Here is a 27,279-nt window from a genome sequence, read left to right as displayed (position 1 = left end):
AAATCAAAATGTACCGCTGTTAAATCCTTAATACACCAGCAAGGTAATATTATCATCTTGGAAATTACTGATATTTGTTCTTAAATTTTTGGGAGTTTAAAGCTATTATGGACGAAAAATAAATAGTGACTGTTTATTTCCTTGGTAAAAATAAACTGTCACCAAAATTTTAGATATGCTTGTGATGTTATGTAAGTGAATTTAAAACACAGACTCCAAACGAACAAATTGCACACTTTCTTCATGAATTTTTTCAATGTATACACTGTATATAAAATTGCTGTTCTTGTTTATATTTATGTAATGGTTTCGCTTTACAGTTTTTAGCTGAGAACAGCTTCTAAATTTAACGCGGCCGGTACGCATGATTATAACAAGAATAAGTTATTTATATTAAAAAAATTAAACATTCTTTTGTAGCAATAAAAACTAAAATTAAAAATAAATAAAATTTAAATATAATTGTATTCAAAAATGATAGGAAGTCTCAAAAAAGGAACATAAAAATAAAAATGTGTGGTGCTTGATAGCCTATCAGTTGACTTGAACTTCTTATCTCCAGTTATTCTAAAATTTCACGTCTTTATAAAATTTTAAATATAATGCTTGATATTTGATTTTTATTTTGTAGGTATCTGTAGCTATTAATAATTGCCAAATCATTATAAATACGTAAATAGGAAGGTTGGTATAAGTTGACTCTAATTTCACATAGTCATTTATTCAACCATTCAAATTCATTTCCTACATTTCCTCACTTTCAATAACGTTACGTACGCCTAATACAAATTTGACTCAGCCCTCTATTTAGCTTGAAGCTTTCGCGTTCTTTTCTAGCCCCCCTGTCTTTGAAAACACGTTTTCACGATGGGGCGTCCAGCCCACTCTCAAGGGTCGCAGACATCTTGCTGTCAACCTACCTCCCATGGCATTCTGAACGCCGGATACAAAGCTGCTCCGAAGAGCAGAGAAAAATGTTTGAAAAAACTAGGCAAAACACACACACACACACACGCTTGTATAGAAAATCCAAGTAAAAAATAGAAAATAAATATCAATAAAAATAAACTAAGAATAGTGTAAATAAAAATTTTATTTTATTATAAAAAAAGCGTTGGGTGCATGGTGTCAGTTATAAATATTTTATGGACATACATGAGTAGACGGATTATCATTTTGATAATATCTTAAAAAGCACCCCACACTTTTTTTTAATAAAATACATTTTTTATTTACACTGTTATTAATTTATGTTTATTAAAATTCATTTTCTATTTTTTAGTTGGATTTTCTATGAAAGCGTGTTTTTAGTTTTATCAAACTATTATTTATCTTTCATTTTTTAGTTGGATTTTTTTATTACATCAATTTACTATTAAAGTGAGTTTGACTAAATATTTGCTGCTTTTTAAATATATATTAGATATAGTGTTTTGAAGAACTATAATACACAATATTTTCAATATCCTACTAAAAATAACAGTGATTTTCAATAAAATCTGGAAGTCATTGATGTTTATTCTAAGTCGGTAACTTATTCGAGAAATGAGCAATTTGGGTGCCTGCTGCCTCCCTTGGATGAGATAGCTTGTTCTCAGGTTCCCTCTCCGAAAATTTCATCTTATTCAAAGTCGGTAACTTATCTGAGAAATAGGTGATCGGCGCGCCTGGTAGTTTCCCTTCTTGGTCTTGGCGCAAAGACACTACCAGTTTAGGAAAACAAAAAATCGCTAATCCTGATAATCCTAGTAAGGATAACAGGTCCAACTGTTTAAAATATTCAATTGTCATCGGTCCTTGATAAGTATGCCAAATTTCGAGTTAATCCGACGTTTTGAAGGGGGTCAAAATCATGTTCAAAGTTTCCGTTTCATACTAACATACAAGGGCCATTGCCTTACCCCCCCCCCCCTCCAAAGGTATTATGGAGCGCGGAGGCCCTGGATGCACGTCAAAATTAACGTACTTTCATTGTCCCAAATTTGAAATCTCGTGGGCAAATGACCTTTCCCCTGGGGGGGGGGGGGGGTTTGTGAGGTTGAGGATCACGAATTGCTCGGAAGAGCTCGAAAAAAAAATCAATTTATGCAATTTTTGAAATTTCGGGGTTCCGAACCCCCCTCTCCCCTGCACCCACATACAAAAACACAATTGAAGGGGCAGTCGACTTCGGAAAAATTTACCACCATGCCCCGGACTCATGGACATACAAAAAGCATGGTTATTGCCCATAGCAAAAAAGTAGGGATTTTTGTCCCTATGCCCCCCTTTTTTTTCACTTTTCGGGTTAAAGTAATAAAATTATTGCATTGTTATAGGTCTTTGACAGGTGTGCAAAGTTTGAATTAAATCTGGCCGTTATAGTGGGTCAAAATCGCACCCAAAGGAGTAGGTTACAAACATACAGGTGAAGCTAATATAAAGCGTGTAAAAAAAGAGTGGCTTAAATTTTTTTGGTCTCTGTATGAACTTAAATTTATGTTTTAGAGGGATTCGAGCCAATGACAAGGTTCCGATTCATACTCTGTTATCTGACAGGTATATTAATTTTAATATTTTTCTTTTCTTATCCTAAGGCTGCGCAATGTAACTACAGATAAAAATACTTATGTGTAACAATGACTTAAGTTATATCAGAATGTTCGCCCTGAGTATTTAAGTTGTAAACAAAAAAATTGAAAGCATCAAATCATTTATTGAGAGTCTAAAGTCAAATAATATGCTAGGAAAAAGGAATTGTAAATAGTAATCAACAAAAACTATTTTGTGTGTTTTAAAATTTATTCGTTTGCATAAATTTCCTTCAACTTGAAAACTGGATTGTTCAAAATACGAATTTTTTTATGTGATGAAAGTATAATTTATTTTAAATACAAATTATTTTAATGATGTTTATTTAGTTTGTTATATATTCCTTTTCTTTTTACCAATCACTCGTTAATTTTCAGCAATAGTTACGGCGCAATAATTAGTGTCAGTGTACCTACAAAACTTATTTCCAGGAAAAAAGTAAGCACGTAAGCAAATATAGAATTTAAAACCGCAAGAAAACTAACATTTGGTACAATAAATTATAGTCAACATTTCATTAAGTTGTAAAACAAAATTCTTGTTTATCTGTAGTAAGGTAAATTTGATAATTGAAACATTTATATTAAAAAATTACATGGTTAACAATAGTACTTTTTTTTTTACTTTTACAGTATACCCTTCTACCGCAATCATAACAAATTTTTGTTATGCGTTTTATTATACCAATATATTCTTTACTGTTATTTACAAAGCACAAAATTGGCAAAATCAAAACCATCGTAACCATTCTATACACTAATTTGTATTTAATTAACTGGGCTATCCGAACCATTATCTACACGTTTTGAACCTCTTGACAAAACATTTTTTTTTGTGCCAATACGATTTATCCGAGAAAAAATAAAGTAGCATAACGATTGAAGTTTATCGAACATTTATGATGCATTTATTACAAACCAATATTTTTGAACTTCAAATTCTATATACACATCTTGTAAATAGTACAACTATTTTTTTTTTTACCGGGGTGGGTAATGTTTAGTCAACATGAGATCGTTAGAGAAAGAAACACACATTAATACTAATCAGGTATATTGCAGAAGGTATTGGTCATGGCATGCAAGTAAAATCTACCTCTTTTTATACCTAAAGTAATTTAGAGAAATCATGGAAAACCTGAATCGGTATGACTGGTTCGGAATTCTAACCCAGATTTTTAATACCGCGTCACTTTGCTTTATTGGCAATGATATATTTTAGTTATTGTGACGAGGCTAACACTTCAACATTATTATAAAAACATGACAAAATGAAAAAAAAAATCCTTTCGGCACCTCCTACAGGCGTGAGTAGATTTCTAAGGAATTATTTATTTTGGAAATGTTCTGGAAACTTTTACAAATTCCTGGAACAATTACAAATTTTAATTTTAGTTACTACATGAATTATATGTTCACCAATATTAAAAAAATATATATATCGATTAAACATTGTCTCATACTCCAAGCAGTGAAAATATATTAAATGTTCTTTTTCTCAACTGAATGCATCCAGCATTGAATGTATAAAATAATTTATTATTATGCCTACTGGTAGTTATGCAATTGATTGAAACCTTCAAACGGTTTTTTTTTCATCATTCGCACAAATACGGGGTCGTATGGAAATTTTCTTTTGACAAAGATTTTAGGTAACAGTCAGATAGTCAAAAATAAATACGACTAAAATTTTTAATTCGCCCCTTTATTTTTTCAGCCCCCTGCAACAATGGCTCGTATTATCAAAAATATAAGTTTTGAATAAAAATATAAAATGAACTCACAATTTGAACGGATTTGATTGTGAACCTTCTAATGGAGTTACGTTTTTAGTTGTAATTAAACCTCTCTTTTTTCCACCCCTTGCAGCAACGGTTCATATAATCAAAATTAGTTTCAGTCAAAAGTTTTGGGCAAATATTGTAAGGTTAATAAAAAATTCGTACCGATTCGATGTAGTGCGCAGGAAGGGATCTTTAATTTTTTCGTCCTCCAACACTTGTTTATTCCAACTCTGGCAGTAATAGTTGGTCGTATATTTTTTTTAATAAAACATGTTATGTATAGTAATTTAAGGTTATAAAAAAGTATTCAATATTGTACATGGTACGAAATTATGAGTGTTTTTATATTCACACCATAATTATTTTAAAAATTTTCTAACCCCTGCAATAATGGCTCGTCGCATAAAAAACTGTTTCAAATAAAAGTATTTAGATAATAATTATAATATTGATACATAATTCGTACGTATTTAATGTTATGTCTACGAGGGAGGAACTTTAATTTTGTACTATATATGTATATATATAAAGTTTGAGTTGACAATCGATTTGGTGTCTATGGACCATGAAACGAGAAACTATATAAAACTTGCCATGGATACGGCTACAATAGGCGGTATTTCTTTTTTAATTTACCTTAAAGTGGAACTCATACCATAAAAAGACGCATATAGTCACTTAAGTAAAATATTTAATTAAAATAAACAACCTGCCATAAGTTTCTCCTTTTTAAATTAATTACTAGCGACGGTAATTTTTTTAGTTTCAAAATATATATTTTGACACAAATATAGTTGATGTCACCACTACAGCAGCTCAATAATTTCAGTTCTGACGAGTGTTGTGTATACGGCTACATTTGTGTTTTGAGACATTTAGACTGTTAACTTGATCATTTCTCAATAGTTAAGAAAGAGAGAAAACATTTAAAATTGAACCATGCATCTAAATCTTTAAGCAATAATGTGTGTTACGGTGAAATTATACATAATATAAAATTCGAACCTGATAATTTTGACAAACTTTTACAAAAATATTAAAACTTTTTTCTTAGTTTATATATTTTTTCAAACCTTACAAGAACTTTCCTTAGCTGAATGTTAAATCACAGACCAGTATCCTAACATTTATGTAGGTAATTCAAAGTATAAGCAAAATAGTCATATTAAAGGAATTTTTTGGTGATACAAGATATATTTTATATATAAAATTCTCGTGTCACAGTTTTCGTTGCCATACTCCTCCGAAACGGCTTGACCGATTTTGATGAAATTTTTTGTGCTTATCCGGTATCTATGAGAATCGGCCAACATCTATTTTTCATCCCCCTAAATGTTAGGGGTAATCCACCCCTAACATTTTTTTTTTAATTTTTGGACAAAAGTTTTTATTTTATTTTTTTTATAATGTGGCATTAGAAAATACATACAACCCTAAATTTTCACCCTTCTATCATCAACCCTTAATTTTTAATATATTTTTATATTTTTCAACCCCGGTCGATAGCTGATCAATTAACACTTGATCAACCTTCCCCGCCTACAGCGAGCTCATTACCTGGATTAACTCATAGACCACATATTAATATGAAATGCCATCCCTAAGGGAGTGAAAAAGTGATAATTTCATTTTATAACAAAAAAAATCATAGGTCATAGACATACAAATAGTGAGTGAGTGTCATTTCTTTATGTCTGCCACACGATCATACACATAGTAAGGTCTGGCAAATTCACATTTTTCTCCTTGGTGAGACCAGCCCGCTTAGTGGAGCTCGCAGCAGCTAGCAAAATAAAGGCGCTCATAACAGTTTTGTTCTTAACTTCGTCAGTAGATAGCGTTAGTTGCCTTGAATTTTAAACGCACCATCGTTTGATGCGTTTGTCATGTCTTTAATTTTCGTTTGTTTGTGCCGTATATGTTCCTATACCATTCATCCAATTGTGATGCAATTTTGGTGAGTTGTTATGCGCATGCCCGTGAAGGTTTCTCAGACGGTATAACTATTTTGCAATAGTTGGAGCACAAATCGTTTCAAAAAAATGTGTTTATTTCATATTATATAACGGCACTTCGTCTGTTTTTGTTGTATAAGTGCACATGCATGACACAATTTATTTAAATATAAAAGAGAGTCAGAGATAGAGTGATATATATACAGAGTGAGAATGAGAGAGACAGAGAGATAAGTTGAGATAGAGCGAGGTATAGAGAATGAAATGGGTTAGATAAATAGATATATAGATGCATAGCGCTATATAGAGATTTATATTTAGAAGAGATAGAGATAGTGGGAGGTAATTATATATGTACATATGTAGATATAAAGAGATAAATAGAGATAGAGAGATACATATATAGATGTAAATAGAGATAAATATATATTTAGAGATATGAATGGATGATTTGTTTATGTGTAACTACTTTAAACATATTACAAAACAAAACTGAATGAGGCATTGTAATGCATGCTGAGCATTAGCTTGATAATGGAATCATTTCAATATTAGTAATCTCTTATTTTTCAGCTTTTTTCTATAGTGCTTTATAAAGTCTAGATTGCATACAGACCACCAATTTTTCGATATATACAGGTAAATAACTATACACTGGCAGAACGTCTGTCGGGATCTGAAAGTGATATAAATTAATTTGCACAATTGACATTCAAATTAAGAAGACAATAAAAATTACTAACTACATCTGATTTCTAAAAAGGTCCCCTTCACCCTGTGTTCAGCCCGGGCAGCGCTGGGTACTGTAGCTAGGAATTCCCTAGAAATAATTTATATGGCAAAACAACGTTTGCCGGGTCAGCTAGTATATATATATACACACATATATTTGGATATAATGTTTGATTGTATTCATTATTAAAAAGAGTTAGTACAAGTAGAATAATTATTTATATGAGTTACAAAATATAAAAATTTTTAACTGTTATCTAATAACTGATGACGAAATTAAACTATAAGGGATAAATAACTTGAATTTATTTAAGTTCATGTATATAACTGTATAAACTCATAGCATAATAACTGGTTAGTTTTCAGCAATAGTTACGGCGCAAATAGTGTCAGTGTACCTACAAAACGTATTTCCAGGAAAAAAGGCAAGCACATAAGCAATTATAAAATTTCAAACTGCAAGAAAACTAACATTTGGTACAAAAATGCGAACTAAATATCCAGACTATTATACACAGTGTCATTTTTTAATAAATGTCATTTTAATAAAATATTGTTACCTACAATGTCTTGACCAGATTTAAAGTAATGTATGTATTTTTAATGCTTTGACACTGACTCCAAACAAATTAAATTTTTCATCCAATTTAGATATCTATTAAACAGAAAAAACAACTAAAAAATGTGTACCTAAGGCCATTTAGTAAAAATTAAACTTCAAAAGCTCTGTTACTAACAAAATTTCACGAAATATTGATAAACATAAACGATCAGTGACGTTGATATTTTTTATTTAAAATATTTCAATATGCTGGAAGTGGCACAGAAAGCTGCGTTCACCTCTCGCAAAGTTATGAGCGCCTGATACCCAGCTCGCCTGAGCGCTCCAGCGCAGCGCGTGGACGCTCGGGCCTGTCACCCCCAGGGGTCCCGGGGGAGCTAGCCAATGAGGACAATGGGGCGGGCCCATACTTGGCAGTAGGTCTTGTGGAGGGAGTTCAAAGCAGTGAAGGGGAAACGGTCGGTGATCTGCACAGGTCGTGCATCTGCGAACCGACCACACTTGTTTCTCACGAAGAGGGCTAACCACAGGGGCGACTAGACGTTTCGGCGGCTTACGAGAGGGACAGGAGGACATCAAACAATAGTCACAGCCACGCCGTGGCGCTACGGTAGGGTGACCAAACGTCCCGTAAAAACGGGATTGTCCCGTTTTTTAACGATCGTACACGGGGTCCCGAAAAGGTCTCCCGGGACGCCTAAATGTCCCGTATTTACGTTGGGTTGATGGTACACTTTTGTCGCGCCTCTCCTCGGGCCGTCTTCCCCCCTCCGCGACAGTTGAACATTCAATGGACGGATGAAAGGATCAAGATGGGAGTGGATACCCTTTCTGCAATCTTGCAGGTACTCTACAATTTAAAAATTGACTGTTCTAGTTTTTACAACTTTATATTGGAAAAGAAAGAGGTTTTAAAATTGGCTGGAACGAAAGAAAAATATCCCCAATTGAAATCCTAAAGATTTTTAACATAACTTTTACCAACAATTTTAGTTATCTTGTTTAATTATGTTTTGAAGTATGTCATAATCCTTATAATAAATAAGTATTCACTGCAAAATTGTTGTTTTAATTTATTATACGCCTCACAATTTAAATTAAATTACATATTCATACGCAAATTGAAAAAGATTTATAGGTCTCAAATTAGCAAAAAAGAGCATGTTTCAATGATTACGTCTCGATGGAGGCCCCTCTGACTCTTTAGCTGGAGGGTATCGCCCCCAAACCCTCCTTGGATGTGTCCCGTTTTTTCAAGTTTATGATTTGGTCACCCTACGCTACGGCCAAGCCGAGAATACACGAGCGGGCGTTGTTTTGCAACGGCGAGAGCACGACCTGGCGCTCTGACGTGTCGGGTCGCTCCGTGGCGTGAGCAGCAGGGACTAGGCTCGCCGACTCAGCTCGCCGCGGGCTTGCAGCGTCCTGCAGCAAGTGACAAGCGGGCGTGAGGAGTTGAGCGGGCCGCTCCGAGGGGTGCAGTCCCCTCGGAGGCCACGAGTCGGCGAGTTGGGGTGTTTGTGCTGCAAGTTCAACAAGTTCGCGAGAACAGGAGATGCTCGAGTCATGGCAACACGTGACTACTGAACAGTCGTAAGTTTTAAGATATTTTAAGTTACACCCCTTAATGGCTAGGATAAAGGTTGGAGAAACTCTCTCAGTTGTTTTTGTCTTTTAGAACTCCTGAGGGTAACTCTAAATTATTCTGAAGTGTAACATTAATTTGTGAATACTTACAATTTGTAAATACTGATTTTAGAGTTTAGATTTTTAAAATTAATGTTATGTTATTTTTAATTAGTTTCAGGACATAGGTTTAATGTGATTAAACTTCCCTCAGAAAACTCTCAGTATAGGACGACCAAACTTAGGATCCAGTCGGTACTGTTTTAATATCTCGTAGAGGCTTTTGCTCTACCGCGTGAGTGATAAATTCTGAGTTTTCGTTTCCCTCTGTACTCTGATAAGTAGATGGTGATAGTGCATAAGCAAAACCTACCCACCCGTTACATTTTAACTGGAAACAATATAATTATTTCCCCCTCTACTAATAACTTATTTAATATTTCACTAACTATCTTACTCTTTTATTTTCATACCCGACAGCCCGCGTTACAATGGCATTAATACATATTATAAATGCGAAAGTTTGTGAGTGAGTGTGTATGTTTGTCACTCAATAACGCCCAAACCGCTGAACGGATTTGGATGCGATTTGGTACAACTAGTTCATAACCTGGATTAACACATAGACCACATTTTGCTTTAAATTCCATCCCTAATGGAGTGAAAAAGGGGTAAATTCCGTTCTTTTAACAGAAAATCATAGGTCATAGACATATAAACGCGTGTGTCATTTCTCTATGTCCGCCACACGGCCATGTAGGCCTAGCAAGGTTTGGCAACTTAATATCTCTCCTTCTTGGTGAGACCTGTTCGCTTAGTGGAGCTTGCGGCGGCTAGCGAACTAACGGCGCTAATAACAGTTATCACTTTTATAACATTTGATTTTGCATGTGTTTTGGATTGAGATGATTTTGTTATTTTATAATTTGGTTTTAGGTTGTAGTTAAATTTTATAAATGACTTGAATTAATTTTTATCATGACTCACAAACGCAAGTCGAAATTTTCGCAGAGCTCACAAAAAGTTCGAGCTATAGAATAAAGCCAGACAGCAAGAAACGTCGCTTCAAGCAGAACAGCGGAGAATAGAGCAGGTGGTGAAAAAAAAAATTAGTTAAAACCATAGCAAGTCATACATATGTTCTGAGCATACTAGGTATGAGTGGCAAAGTGTTGATACCAATAGGTCGAAAAAAATAAGTAAAAGTTATAACATATTATGTACAAATACTTGACCGGTTTAAAATCAAATGTTAAACCGCGGCTGAAACCGCGGGGCGCAGCTAGTGTGTGACAAAGAAGGGACGTCACAGATGTTTTGCTCCCGCCGCACTCGTGAGTACGTGTTTTGTGCAGTTACTCGGATGGTTTGAGTTATCCAGAGGGCGAAGGGCCAGAGGCGCGCGCCCGAACCTGAGACTGACAGGTGGTCGTCGGGTCGAACACGATGTGTAGCATGGGGGGGGGGGGGGGCTGATACGCGCGTCCTCTACCCCGCCTGGCGGCCGGCCCGGGTATTGAATTCCCATCGACGGACGTTAAACGGGGAAAAAAAAAGTAAAACACTCATCGAAGGGGGGGCCAAACAGCGGGGAACTCATTTAGCAGTTTTAATTAAGCCCGACCGAATGGAAGTTCTCTGTGGGCGTAGGTGACTTTCGACCTCCTGCCCCCCCCCCCCCCCTCAATACCTTTACAACCTTCCCAAGCGAGCCTGCGACCACCCAAAAGCCCGTGGGGGGGGGGGAGTCCATGAAGAACCCAGGGGGAGGGGGTTGAATGTCGAGTTTAAATGGCCTGGAAGATGAGTCGCGCGGTCGAAATGTGTGCCCAGCGCACTCAGCGGGATTTTTTTTTTTTGTTTTCCCGCCACGAATAGACTTTATAAAAAAAACCTTCCCACACCAAAACAATTGGATGGCAAAATAAAAAAAATACCGTTTAGACAGGCTGGTTTGCGAACATACGTAACACGTGATATAACTCTTTAGAATCTGTATTTATTTATTTTTTGTTTTGCTCGTGGCTACAACATTTAAACTAGCATTATCTCTCAGACTTCTAACGTGTGCGAAGAAATCACTAAACTTTCAAAGCATTTTTGAAGTTATACTTCTTTAGGCGCGTTATGAAAAAATGATGAGAGTGGAATTTTAAGATGCGCGCGCATCACTGTAACACAAAATTAACAGGTTGAAGCTGCCCGCTAAATCGCTCATTAAGTCTCGAAAAAAAGCTACCAACAAAATAGAAATAGAACCTCTATTAGTCGCGCATGTTGACACGCTCGTCGCCTCTAATCACTGTTTTCATATTTATAATATTTATCCACATGTTTCTAGTTTCTACATTTACAACCTATGTTTTAGTTTCATACAAGTGTGAATTATATATGTCCTAATAAATTATATTCATTAGTGATTTAAATTGAATATTTTGATTAATATATTTACTATTCGTAAATATTAGTAAAAAAAATTGTGCTTTTATACTTTTTCAAGTGCCCCAATATGTATGTATGTATTATTTATTGATATAAATTAAAATATTATTATTTAATATAATTAATACTAAATATTATTAAATTATTAATGTGAAATATTTATTATTGGTTGTTTAATATTTAGAAAATAAATAAATTTAATAAAACATTTAATAAAAAAATTGTGATAAAAATTAAAATAGAACAACACATTAAAATATTAATTTTTAATATTAATTATTAAATTGAATAAATAATAAATATTTATAAAATTAAATAAACAAATTTAATGAAAACTATTTGATAAAAATGTAAAGTGAATATTTAATTAAGAAAATAATAAATATTAAAAAAAATTATAAACTTAAATTAATATTTTGAATTTATTATTAAATGTATTTATTTTCTTTTAAAATATTAAATAATCAATAATAAATATTCAAAACTAAGAATCTTATAATATTTAGTACAAATTATGTCATATAAATTTATTATTCTCTAAATTTTATTTATTTAATTTTTCAAATTTAAACTGAACTTTATTGACTGTGTTGACTATCATTTTCCAGCCCTTTTATCATTTATTTTATTGTAATTAATTATTTGTAAGCAATTAAAAACTATTTTTAATGATGCCAAAGAAGTATAACTTCTCACGCGCGTACATAAGTACACGCACCCATTTTTTTTATATATAAAAGAGGACACAATATTTACGCACGTAAGTTTAAAATGGTTTTTTACCATTTTTCGAGAATAGAGATATCGTCTTATCAAAGTTTGTTTTCAGAAAACCTGAAATTTTCAACTTTGTTTTTGCGTGATTAAGAAACTGTTGTTTAATGGTTGCACTGCAAAATAGTACAACAACAATTGTAACATATTGAATCCTGCCATGTGTATCCTGGTAATCGTTTCCTATCGTATCCTGTCGACCGTATTCTACTGTAGCCTATCGTATCCTGGCAATCGAATCCTACCATTTCCTATCGAATCCTGTCAATCGTATCCTGCCGATCGTATCCTACAGTATCCTATAATATACTACCGATCGTATACTGCCGATCGTATCCTACCATATTCTACCGAGTTGAATATGTTTCCAAATATGCGTGCTTTCCGTTAAATATACGTAATCAAGTCTGTAGCTAGGACTAAAAATTTAATGCTCCAAAACCTCTCGGTTTTTTAGTAGGTGTAAAACATTTCACGGGAGAAAATGGCACTGGTAGCCTCTGTGGAGGAAGAACCTGTACCTAGCCATTTTTTGCCCTCGCCGGGTTATAACCGAGTACTCCAAGGCCCATTATGTAGGTTGGGGTTTTATTAAAAATTTATAAAATATTTTATTTTAAAATAATTTTTATATATTTTACTTTTTTCTGTTTTTATGGATAATTACGGGTTTCTCAATATTGCGGGCGTGACGTCATATTTCAAAATGGCGAGAACACAGAATGTTAAAAAGTTCTGGAAAACCAAATGGTGGAATTGACGTCATATTTAAAAATAGCGGAAAGTTATAGTAAACTAAATGGCGAAATCAAAGATGGCAGCTGTGACATCGCGATCCAAGATGGCGGATACCGGCACCGGCACCACGACCTGCACCCAGCCGCCGGAGAAACATTTAAATACTACTAAGTACAAAATATGATAAAACATGCGTGATACTCTCTAAATATGTGTATGACAACATTAAACACTGCCCGGAACTCTGCATGTGACGCCTAAATTGCACCTGTAAAGCACGTTTATTTTTCATGAGATGAAAATAAAAGATGTTGCTAAAGTAACATTTACCACGGGATCGCGATATACATCAGGCTACAGGTAGAAAGACCATTTATGTCAGAGTGATGTTGATAAATAACTTCCGCTAGGGTGATCGAAATCCAAATCTCCTTTAATTGGGAATGGTAAAAACAATTCTTTCGAGATAACACAATAAACTGTAGCTTGGGGCACGTAGTTATAGCTGTTTTTACAACTTATTTTCTTTCCTAAAATATGTTGGGATAAAACTTAATGACCAGTCAAAATATTAAAACAAAATACAATAAACAACTGTATAAATGCAGCCCATTTTACTTTGAATTAACAGCTAAACTGTTTGCGTGACCCAATTTAATAGCATTTTCGGCAAAAACAAACTTTTAAAAGGTGAAAGACTCAATTTATGTCTTAACTGGTTAATTAACTTTGAATAAGGTCACGTAGGGCCAATTACACCACGAACCATTATGAATTTAAGCTGCGCTTAAGAACACTTAATCGATGTTTAGTAACGAATTACATTTAACCAACAGGTTACTCGAGTTTAAGATAGATACCCAGAGTTTGACTTTAATCGCCCCATTTCGGGCGTTTATCTTATAACTCAAAGTTAAGCAGACAGACAAATGGCAGGGTAATTGTGTAAGCTGATATTTTACGATGAAAAAAAACCCATAAAATAATCTAGAATTTTTAAGCAAGAGAAAATTTAATAAATTATATATTGACGATAATGTATTCAATGCGTAATTTTTAACTAAGTCCCAAAGAAAAGTAACCTTCAGCTTGTGTTTATATCACACATATTATTTTTATCATGAAATATTTTCACACATACTATGGTGTGATTTTTATCAAATAAATAATTGATAGTATAATTCATTTTAAATACTGTTACGAACGTGCCATTGGCCGGGACACGTGCAGGTGCAGAGCTGGCTGGCGACTGCCGCAACATAATATGCACCGCGCGCGCCTGGAAGATAACGAGGATTGTCGCTTTTCTCCCGCCTTCACGCCACTCCCCGCGCGGCGCCCTACCTTTGACACGTAACTAACACCGGACAGCTGGGAGTTACGCGAGCCGCCGACACGTGTTTTCGAGAGATTTCTGCCATCGGGACAGCTCGGAGTGACGCGACGGGCCCCGGCGCTCTCACGAGTTCTGGAATTGCACTGGGGCCTATATATATGCCAGAGGACGCCGATCGAGAGAGTCAGTGGAGTTCGGAGTGTTCAGTCGGGAGTTCTCCCACGGCGGAGTTTCCGGGCGATAGAGTCACGGGCGCGGCGGAGTCCCGAGCGAAGTTGCGAGCGAGGTGGCGACGGAGTCCCGCGGAGGAGACCCACGAGGGGTGCTGCGGCGAGAGTTGCGCCAGAGGTGCGGCCCAACGAGGTGAGTGGTGTGTGGAAACGAGTGACTGGGGAAGCAACGTTTTTAAGTGCAATTGATTATTGGCCATTTTAGATTATTTGTAAGTGACATAATTAGTGGCAATAAATAAAACTGTGTGTATGATAAAAATCTTTAATTGGGCTATCCTTTACGAACCCGCGGTAAATCGTAACAATACATTAAGTAGTATGTTTTAGCCAGTCCGGGCACAGGTGCCAGGAGCTGGAGCCGGGAGCTGAACCACTATCTTGGATTGTGAGGTCACAGCAGTCATTTTGGACTCAAAATTTCCTCAAAAGTGATTTTAAATGACTCAAAATGACTCATAATTCCAAAATATTTCCCGTTTTGAAGGAAAAATTCTCGTTTTTCTCCACAAAAATTCAAAAATTAGGATTTCAAAAAACCTCAAATAATTTTGATTAGAAAGAACATATATTCCTAAAAACGGCTTAAGCATCCATGTCTACAGATATATTCCGACCTTGCGGCCGGCATTTCTCAACGTTTCCCTCTCAATATGCGCCCTTGAAGTGTAGTGTGGGAGTATCTTCCTGTTTTGTTTTAAAATATTGCAGAGCTTTTTAAATTACAGAACTGTTAAGGATCAATCCCTGTTGTTGATTGGGAGGGTATTGGAGCTTTGGAGCCGACCAGAGGCCGGAGCCACCAACCCAGCGTAGTCGCCTCCTCAGCCCCTCTACCACACTCAGCTGACCAGACAGTTGGCTGTGTCCTGTGCCCTAAGACTTCATCAGCACTCCTGGCGCCTTCCCCAATCTCCCACATCACACTGGGACCCCTCAAAACACCCAGTGAACCCGTGGTCCGGTGGAGGCCTATCCAACCTCTGTTAGCTATCCAGGCTAGTACCGGAGCAGTGTCGTCGCTCAGAACGTCGACCCCGCATCGGGCTAGGGAACCCTTGGAGCCTGTTCCAAGCGATCGGAGCATCACTACCAAGTACGAGTCCTACCCAATCAGAAACCAGGGCCTTGGAGGAAACCTCAGCGGGACACCGTTCAATCTTTCATCCATGTCTACAGCCTCCGATAAGCCGTTTCTAGGAATTAGAATGCCATGACCGCCATCTTGGATTATAACGACTCCGTTGAATTTCCCTTACGGCCACCATCTTGAAAATCTTTATGTATTTTATACAATTTTAATGAAAAAATTAAAAAAAAATTAATTAAATTTTAATAAAAAATATTTTAAAAACTATGTTGAAAATATCGTTATGGCCGCCATATTGGATTCTATAAATGTTGCATGTTTCGTTACGCCCGCCATCTTGGCTGAGTACGATGTCATCATTAAACTTTTAGTTTCGCCCACAATATTGGAGTCTAGATCGTTGCACTTTTCATTACGGCCGCCATCTTGGAAAACCGAAAGTATTATGCTATAATTTAAAAAAAATTCAAAAATTATAATAAAATTTTATTAATCACATTTTAATAAAATACTATTTAAAAAACACACACCTACGACATGGAGCTCCGAATCCTCGGTTCGAACCCGGTAAGAGCAAAACTAATAAAAAATGTCGATAGATCCTTCCTCCACGGAAGCCACCTGCAAACTGAACTCCCACCACCACCAATACATAGGTATATATCATATGCTGATATGACATCTGGGTGCCATCTTATTTCGTCCGCTGAAGGCCACCATCTTGTTTTCATCTACTAGAGGTTGCTGACTTCATGTTAGTTTAATTTTTTGTTCACCATACCTTTGACCTCGACTGTTGACTTTGACCTTGACCTTCGACCATGACCTTGAACTTTGACCTTGACTTCGAAATTTGACCTTGACCTTGAACTTTGACCTTGGCCCTTGACCTTGACGACCATCATAGATCCAACATTTTGTGTTCATTACATGCTACCAGGAGCGATAGTTAACATATGTCACCTGCTAGAGGACATTGCCACCATTTTGTTTTCGTCTGCTGGAGGACACCATATTGTGTGTGTACTCGTCTTATAGAGTGCATTACCATCATGCTAGTGTAATTCTTACCCGCTAGAGTGCAGTAATCATATATTATTACTGAGGCGCCCACCTTCTTGAAATTTTAACACCATCTTGGAATTGTGTCATTAATATCGCTAGAGATTCGGGAATGAATCCAAAATTCATAAAAAAATTCACTCATTAAAGTAATGATTGATTCGATCGATTCACGTCCTTGGTTCAATCCTTGGGCGAAGTAAAAAATTAAATTTTGTGTAGAAAATAATTATTTTATTAAATGATGTTTAGAATCCTAAATAAGGCTTAAAATCCTCTACTATCAACCTCCAGCAAGCCATTATGACCGCCATCTTGGAAATTTGTATTTATTAACCCATAAATTCGGGAAAAATTCCAAAATTCACCTAAAAAATCACTCATTAATTTACATATTGAATCGATGGATTCCTGTCCTCGGTTTGATTTTCGGTCAGTGGCAAGTATAACTTAATATTTAAAAAAAATTATATTAGGTTTTCTATTACATTTCGCGGAGTTTATTTATCATTCTCTCTACGAAAAACAGCTCAAGACAATATACCTGTCTGACGAATTAAATACGTTGTCGATAAGCCTAACATGAAAGTCTAGTTTTTTGATACTTAGAATAATCTCTAAAACGTTCATGTACAAAGCCATACATACATATAGACTAAGCGTCTTTGTACCGCAAGACCGGGTCATGAACAATGTCAGACATATAGACCGGTCTTTTCCGAACCACATTACCTTCTTCGACGTCGGCAAATTATATTCAATTAAGCCAACGTAACATGTTTTACGCTTACAAGAAGACCAAGAATCCCTAAAAAAACATGTTCTATCAAGACAAAGAGGTTTTGGACTAGTAAACATTCAGAGATACTACAGAAATGAATATTCGCATTTAACGAAACGTCACACATTCAACAATAGAATACAATGAACAAACGTACACACAGGAAAAGGAATAAACACACAGTACACACATTAAACGGAATAATCACACAGTACACAAAGGAAACGGAACGAACACACAGTACACACAGGAAACGGAATGAACACACAGTACAAACAGTACAAAAACTGGTTCTCTCAGCTTGTGAACTTCTCATTTTTTGAGCAAGGATAGAGTTCTAGTACAAGCCAGAATGTTTGTAATTTTTTAAATCCATTTTTAGGTTTTATATTTTTATTGTTTTTAATTTTTTTCTGTGAATTTTCTGATATAAAGGAAAACTTACGATAGTTTTCTCCGAGTGCTCTTGATTATTCCTGGCTAGACATCTGATGGTTTTCCCCAAGTGCTCCTGATTATTCCTGGCTAGATATCTGATGGTTTTCTCCAAGTGCTTCTGATTATTCCTGACTACACATATAATGGTTTTCTCCCAGTGCTCTTGCTTATTTGTGAGAAATATTTCTCTGCATGAAGGATTTTTTACTTAATGAGTCATGTCATTTTATCCTGAGTTGCAATTAAATTGTGGATTTCTGCTACTAAATCAGCACTGACAATATTTTTATAAAATGGATTTAAAAAAAATATAACATTACTCAGTCCAATAATATGTGATAAGACGGATGGGAAAAACTATCACGAAGGACGAAATTCCTTGTCCTTGTTGTCTAGCGAAGCCTTCCTTCTTTTGCGATCGTTAGTGGGCATCCCGCATCCCACATAAAAGAACTAAATACATTTTTACTCAACACAACACGTGAGGACATCTCATGTCAATAATCGGGACTACTTGCAACAAGTTCTTTTGCATGAGATAAATTAACTCTCGCTGCTAAATGGAGCTATTGTAGCTAGTTGGAACCATGAATCTTCGAAGCCTCGTAGCATTGTTTTGTGTATTACAGTAATTTTATCATTTGGAATTAAAAATGAAACAACCATTACTCAGTCAAATAATATTCCCTGAAACATCTGAGAAGCACTAACATGCAAGGCGAACTATCTTCTCCTTGTCTAGCGAAGTCTTCCTTCTTTTGCGATTGTTAGTGAGCATCCCGCATCCCACATAAAATAAATAATATTTACCTGCAAGCAAAATGTGGCGTCACCTGTTGTTGACAAGCAGAACTAAACATAAATATAAAAAAAAATCTATTTAAGTAATGGTCCCAATTTTAAAACTGCCAGTTTGCATCTAACATTAGTCACAGAAGCAACAATGGATCATGGTTTGTTATCTGCAGCTGAATCGGAAGGAAGCCACTGTAGATACTGTAGCAAGGATTTTGTCATGAGAAGAATGATTGTGTTAAATACTCACTACGCAAAATGTTAAGCTGTAATCTATGTAGCAGCATGTTAACACGAATTGACAGCTTAAAAAGACATGGTAGAGCATGTAAAGCCAAGCCCACATACGGGATAGAGGACATCGATAAAGACACTACACAATTTAAGAGTGAGCTGGTTGATGTAAATAATTTTCCGTGTCCTGAGCGTGCTGGTATTAGCTCACCCGATCGTGACGAGAACATAAATTGAAGGATGCTGATGGCTTCGGGAAGACTGAAACTAATGGAAGTATCAACACCGTGAAAAGTGAGAATACATTCAAGCCCAGATTCAGTATATCCTCCATACTTTGGAATAATGATGGACACTTAAAAAGGAGGATTTTAAACGATAAAGAAGCTCCAACATCAACGATTTCTTGATGTAAGCTTTTGGACATACGCCATTGCTAAGCACATGTATGTCTGTAGAATAAAACTACAAAAAAACCAAAAGACAAAATACACAAATTAATCAAAAATTGCTGTTGTCTTCAGGATATATACATCACATAATATTCCATAACAGGAATCGGGTCAACAAACAAAGAAAAACAAAGAAAAATGGACTAAGCGAACAAAAAAAATATATAAAAAAAACGAAAAACCCCCCACAAATTATGAATTGAACCAAAAAAAAAAAATCAGCACAACAGCAGATAGCAGTTCCCGAAACGTAGCTTGTTTCTGTTTTGGAAAAATATTCTGTTTGTTTCGTCTTTTCGTTTTGTTGTTTTTTTTCTCGTTTCAACTGTTGTGCTGAATTTTTTTGGGGTTCAATACATCATTTGTGGGGGTTTTATTTTCGGTTTTTTTTTTTTCGTTATCTTAGTCCATTTTTATTTTTTTTAATTTTTTTTTCTGTGTTTGTTGACCATATTCATGCTATGGAATATTTTGTGGTGTATATACCTTGAAGAAAACAGCAATTTTTGATTCATTTGTGTGTTTTGTCTTGGTTTTTTGTAGTTTTCTTCTACAGACATACATGTGCTTAGCAATGGCGTATGTCCAAAAGCTTACATCAAGTCATGCACTCCCATTACACAAATCTTTCAAAGATAATATCAACGATTTCGAGGGTGCTATTTCATTTCTACGACCTAAGCATCTCACAACCGTTTTTTTCTCTCTCCCCACTCTGGTAGTGGGCTGTGGGGGCTGTGAGGGGAAGTTAAAACAAAATGGCGCCCACTGAAATGGTCAAGCCAATAAGGAACCGTTAAAGAAAAAAATATAAAAAAATATAAACAAAAGTTATATAAATAAAGCGTATTTTCGAGTAGTTCCATGTGAGAAAGTATCAGGGGACCAGAAGTCACAGAAAGGTAGTTAAAGCGCTCCCCTAACCAGGGTTGTTTTGGCGGGCAGTGGCCGAGGCTGCAGCTGTGTTCGCACCGCGGGGGTCCCAGCCACTTTCCCCCTTCAAAGAAGTCCCGTAATAGGGTGTTCCTAAACTTCCCACCACTGCTGCTCTAATAATACAGGAAACCAAGACTTAAAAAGGCACAGACCTGTGAAAAATTTGTCCAAAGCTTAATTTTTGCACAGTGGTACAGCCGACTATGATAACAACATGCCAAAAGTTTACCGCGGTATAAGCGGCTATAAGCCGCGTGTTTCCTTCACCTGCAGGGAATTGCTCTCACTAGAGACCTGTCTGACTCACAAATAAAAAACCTAAACCTAAAGTAAGGAAAGAACTATTCAGTTTTTAAGATTGGCCATATATTTTGATGAATGTAATTTAGAGAATAAAATAAATTTCACTGCCAAAACTATCCTTAAGTCATCAGTGTGATGAAAATTATATTAAATTAGTGAAAACTATAAGAGTTTTAAAACCGATAAACCTTCCTTCAATTTTAAAGTACTCATACTATAAAATAGGGAAAAAATATATAATTTTTAAGTTGAGTATATCGAAAAATCTGATAAATTTTAAAAATCAAGTAGAAATCTTTTTCGTTAAAATGCAAATATAACTTGGGAAAAACTCATATTTCTATAATTTTGCAGGCGCACTGGCCAAAATGTTTTTTTTTTTTTTCGTATTAATATTACCAATGTTGTACCATTATAATAAACAATTGTTAAAAAGCAGTGCTTTTAACAAGATACCCAAAGTGATAAACTGCAGCATTTAGCGAGAATAAAAAATATTGCAGTACATAAAAATGTACGATGGAAATCACTTAGTGACACGAATACTGAAGGAGACTGAAAAATAATCTTAATCCAAGCCGTAGATAATATTATTAAATTATTTTTTAAAGAACAAAACAAAAACACGTTCTAATGTTGTATGAACTAAAAAGAAAATAATTAATCTTTAAATATAAGAAATGTGTTCAACAGCGACAGAATTAACTAGAATTCTGTATGACAAAAAATTTTAATGCATGAGCTTAAAATAAGATCCAGGTGAAAAACAAATAAACAAATCAATTAGTTTTAATGAAAAAAGCGTGACTTGACATGTATGTTTACAGGTGTGTGAGTGAGGTAAGCTACGGCCACACAGGGCGCCATGCTCGCTATGTTCACTATGTTGGCTATGTTTGGACGACGCCAGGTGTTTGGTTCTCGGCTATTTTTCTAAAAACGTCGCTGGCTTCGGGAATGTGCAAATAAAAATATCTGTTTCCGCCCGGAATTTCACTGTAGCCTACTTTCTGAGTATTCTTTCAATTAGTAGCCTATCACGTCGACGAAAAATTTGATTGAAGTACAAAAATAGCCATGTTTAATAATAAGAACGATAAAATCCATAGTAAGCAGTGTATGCAAGATATTGTCTGTGTTTAGATTTCAATGGTATGATAGGAAACTGTAATGTATTTATTCCTCATGCAACTACTACATCAAATGATGAAATTATCCAAATTAATATATTTTTGGACAAACTGCATGGACTCATTTCATTTTTACGTTTACATAAGTACTGTGATGCCAGCAGAATATTATCATCATCGAATCATCACTTGAATCCCACGGCATGCGTCTATCCAACATCGTGAACTAGACTGTGTGGCCAATTGCTGCAGCGAATATAGCGAACATGCGTAGCTTTCTGTGTGGCCGAAGCTTTCGATGTATCTCGGAGTCTTCACTGGATATTTTATTTTGTGGCTTTTAAGGCATTATAGGATACTTAATTATTGTCCCAATTCTTTTCAATAAAATATTTCAGTTTTGAATTGTAATCAAAAAGACACAATAATATACTTAAACCAAATGTTTTATTTGTCTAATGTATCTTTACCATTAAAACTCGAGGAATGATGGAGTATGGGTCTTAAAAATCAGTCAGCTAGCCTTTACTTTTAATTTGAATTTGAGAATAAAATATTTAAACTTTGTATTGTTTCATATCGTCTTAAAATTTCAAAACTCCATTTAGATATAGCCTACAGGAAATACATGTTGCGGCTCTCTAAAAAAATTTAGAATCTGTTTAATATTTGGCTGATCTCTCTCAAAATTCTTTCAACCCCTGGTCTTACTTATTCACTGATTTTATATTAATTAGGTAGGCGATTTTTTCTGGACTGGAACACACATATACAAGTAAACATTGGGTGCACAAATAGTCTTCTGTTTGTAAGAAAATAACAAATTAGGCTTAAAATTAGTTAATTCACTGAAGTTACCAATTGTAACAAGAAAATCGTGGTAAGTTATAAATAACATAGGTAATAATAGAAATGATTTTGAAAGGAATCATTATTTAAACCGATTTTATGTTTTACACAGATAAGTAGGGTACTTATAGGCTATCCCATTTTAATAATTTGTGCTGTGGTGGATAAAATTCTGAATATAACTACATTTTTTGACAAGGCAGCTATATACACTCATATTTTACTTAAATGAGGCCAACAAGAACAAAAACTCAAATTATTGTACTTATAATTTATTTCACAACATGTCTGAACGGCGAATATAATGTGAACAGACCCCAAGAAAATTCAGTCATCAAGGCGAGGCGTCAACCCAAAAATATACACGATGTAAGGCGTTTCCTAGGACTATGTGCTTACTATAAAGGTTTTTTGACTAGGTTCGCAGCTGCTGACCGATCACCACATCATCTGACTCAGGAAAAGATACAGTTTTTTTTTTTGGATTTCATGGTGTGAGGCTACCTCTCAGAACCTTTAGGAGTCACTATGTTCTGCCTCCATTCTTGCCCACATTTATCATAATAAAAACGAGCAGACATGGGCTGGGTTCTGTACTTTCCCAGGGTCATAATGAAAGCGAATGAGGTATCAAGTTCACAACAAAGCTTTATCCAAGATAGAAAGTAAATAATTAATATAAAAGCACTTCCAGCTGTAGTTAAGACACTGCAGCATTTTCACAAATATTTATGTAGGAGATAATTCCATGTACGCTGACCATGCTCCACTATGTGTTATTTGCAATTCAATCACACAAAGGAACAAATCACTTGGTAGAGTGAACCAATACAGCAATGCAATTGCTAAATCGCACACCACAAGGGCCAAACTCACAGCAATGCTGTTGCCCTACCTCACTGACCATGCAAAGTAGACTGCAACCATTGCAAAAGGGGAGAGAATGATGAATAAGTCGAAGACATACGAGTTACGACTGATGTTAACAACGAGCATAAATAGGACTGTGCTAGCCTAAAAGTGAAACAGCAACAAGACTCTGGCCTAGGGATACAGGAAATTATCATATTGTCGCATTCCAGAATTTTTCGGTGTAGCAGGCTTTAAATTTCTGTTGGTTTTCTGGCATCGCACATACTGATGTGTGGCATGAGATGACCATAGATCTGGTGCTACCTCGTGCTAATATTTCTGAGTCGCTCTGTGGTGAAACAGGGGGCTTTGTCCCTTGGGGAGCGAGCGACTCGGGGCTCACTCAGCTAGCATGTGCCCTGATTGCGAAATTTGGGGCCCGCGAGCCCTAAGTCTTCTGTAATTGGTAATGATTAGTCAGCCATCTGTTTGTAGATTGGTTTTTGCGGTCGAGGAGATGCCAGGGGAATGGCGGTAAGAATTGACGTGATAAGGTGCTTCCGTCGACATATCCTTGATGATAAATCCCACTTGCGACATGAACCCCTGGATATTAACGAACATGTTGGTGGCAGAAACTATACTGAACTGAACTCTTTTCCGCATTTACACTAGTATTTACACTACTTTGTCCCGGACATTATATGTAGCCAGCCTATCGTGCATAATAAGAGCATACGCTTCAGTGTTTGCAGACGCGTTTTCTGCAGCCATAATCTCGATTTTGCAGTCTATAACTCCAGTATTAATTAATACGGTCGTCCTGTCTAATCACGTCAAATACAAAGAGAGGAGCAATACTTTTGAATTAATTCGGGTATAATATCGGGGATGGTAACTGAACATAATACGATTGCTGATATTGTGCATACATCCGGTAAGCGAGCAAATATCTTCCATTTTCAAAGCCTGCATTCATATCCAGATAAGGGTTACTTTCAGAGTTTAACAAAACTTTAATATTTTTTATCTTGTCGTGATTAAATGTAGAGCAGTCTGCTCTTATATCATTTTGTTTGTTTGTTTGAAATGCTACTATAATGTATCGCGGCTTAACTGCAGCAAAACTAGATTTTACATTCCAATTTATGTTTTGAGACTGGGTAAGATTAGGGTAGGTTTCCAAACTCCAAAAACGAAAAGCAATGTCGATATTTGTACCTTTCTCGACAAATTTCAAAAGCCTAATGCGTTCTGCCGTATTCACTTGAACGTGAGGAAGAAGCCATTCGATAGTGTGTATGGATAAAGTTACATTTTCCGGTTGGTTGCTTGTATCGAGAAGTGCATTTGCCTGGGTGTTGGCTAAAAGTATCACCAACTCCTGCTTAGCATTAATTATGATGTGCTTGCAATCTTCTGCATATCCCAACATCATCGCGAGAGGAATGCAAATTTCAAATCTTCCGCCTGCATATAACGACAACTTGTAATCTGGTTCTATTCACCATCAGACCATGTTAGCCGCGGATAGTTGATTATGGGTTAGCGATGAGTAATTTTTTAAAGTACAAGTAATTCCCACATCTGGCGTTTGGTTGAGCTCGATACCATTTAATTCGTACGATATTTTACTGATCATGTGAAGAATACCATTACGTACGATCTTGGTAGTTGTAGGAATATCACCATCATCTTTTAAAAGTGTGCCTCTAAATTGCAAAAAAGAGTTGCAAGGTACCGTATATATATCTTGGTTTTGTACAGAAATTCATATTTCCGACGACAGAGGATATGGTCCAGAAAGATAAGGTAAGTACGAGTGTATTTCGGTCTTTGTAATAATATCTTCGTAACTAACTGCATCTTCCACGTTCAGGATTTTCGTATCCATTCCTAATCACTTTATACCCGAGTTGATTCAAGAAACGAATGTTAGCGCGTGTTAACACGCTCGAGGTTTGTGTTATACTGACTGTAGGTTTGGTAGTGTCAGTTATTTATAGTTTTTTCGTATAAAATTAAAACCCACCTCTCTTCAAGTGTAAGCGCAATGTGATTTCATTCTCTCTAAAATTTATCAACTTATCGTTCTGGTAGACTATGCGGACGACAATTTCGTGTACGCTCTTCCCAATGACCGGTGAGTAAATGAGTGTTTTAGGCACTTCTACAACTTTGAACCCAGGAGGGACTAGCACGCTAAACTCGTGTAGCGTATGGTTCGGTCTACCATTAAGATATGATCCGCTAACCTAATTGCAGTTTACTCTTATAACATTTACAGGAAGATTATTCGGTAATGTTGATAGGGCCTACATTTAATTTACCCCCTTCGTAAATTTTATTTTGAAACCCCAGCATTGCTGCTAAAGTATCCCGCTCCCTAAAGTCAACATTAGTGCTACACATCATCTCGCTTTACCGAGTGTTTGGGTTACCACGAAGATAAAACTCTACATCATCTTGTAGTAATGCTTGCTTAATGTATAATGCGATATCCTCGATTTCATATGATCCCGTGGATACAGATATTACTTTCAAAACATCATTTTTCATATATCGTATTTTACAGTTTGCCCTATCGACATTCGGGACGGAGAAATATGTTTGAAAATCGACTAATGCGATACTCCATGTGCCTTCCAAATTCAAGGCAGGAAAATAAGTAGATCGGAGCTCCGAGCTTTTACCCGATAGGATAAAGTTATCGACATAACTGACTTGTTTTTGTCTGTGTTAAAGCTCTTTTATAAGCATATTATTTCATAATTTGTTAACTAAGAAGCGGAGGCACAAGTGACCTCAATTCCATTGATTAGGCAACTGCTCTGCTTTATAATTATTTTTAATGTAGTGTCACGAAAATACTTGCGTAATTCCATAGGTGGCCTAAGATTCCCGAAACTGTCATAGTATTCTGCCGCATTACCGGCCTTTCGGTATGCTACCCAATGTGTACCGCACCCATGCTTACCATCCAAATTTACGATTGCGCACTCCCTCAACTTGGGTTTGCGTGGTAGTTCATCATGCATGTATACATTGCGGAAATATGGTAAGTTGTGTGTAATAGCCGGTCCTGAAACAGGCGCCAGGCGGTGGTACCGGTGCCGAGCCACCATCTTAGATTTGTGACGTCACGGCGGCCATCTTGGACTCAAAAATTCCTTAAAATTCCTCAAAAATTCCTCAAAAAACCACTGTTTCACTTATCGTTACGGTCGCCATCTTGGATTATATAAATGTTGCATGTTTCATTACGCCCGCCATCTTGGTTGAGTACTATGTCATCGTTACACTTTATGTTAATACCGTCATATTGGATCCTATTAATGTTGCATGTTTCGTTACGGCCTCCATATTGAAAATCTTTATTTATTATCCGATTATAATGAAAAAAAATCAAAATTCATCAAAAAGTTAACTTATTAGAATTCTGATTGATTATATCGATTCCCGTCCTTGGTTCTAAACCGGTGAGGGCAAAAAATAAAAAAAATCAACACATCCTTACTCCACAGAAGCCACCTACAGACTGACCCCCGCCACTTGTTTCATAGCATATGTGCTCCCGATTATCAATGTCAATATTATGATGGTTTTCT

At 35.9% G+C, this 27,279-nt stretch overlaps 1 protein-coding gene across 1 annotated transcript in view; it reads right to left on the bottom strand.

The window, feature by feature from the left end:
* Positions 1-8,878: 8,878 nt before the first annotated feature.
* Positions 8,879-27,279, bottom strand: part of LOC134532157 (spidroin-2-like) — a 155,407-nt gene continuing 137,006 nt past the window's right edge. The window contains exon 6 of the mRNA XM_063368568.1: positions 8,879-9,126. Coding sequence (XP_063224638.1) covers positions 8,879-9,126 — 248 coding nt within the window. The remainder of the gene's footprint in view (positions 9,127-27,279) is intronic.

The sequence above is a fragment of the Bacillus rossius genome, chromosome 1 (assembly GCF_032445375.1).
Source record: "Bacillus rossius redtenbacheri isolate Brsri chromosome 1, Brsri_v3, whole genome shotgun sequence".
Classification (NCBI taxonomy): domain Eukaryota; kingdom Metazoa; phylum Arthropoda; class Insecta; order Phasmatodea; family Bacillidae; genus Bacillus; species Bacillus rossius.
Note: the sequence above shows the minus strand (reverse complement) of the source record. Positions and strands in the feature narration are given on the sequence as shown.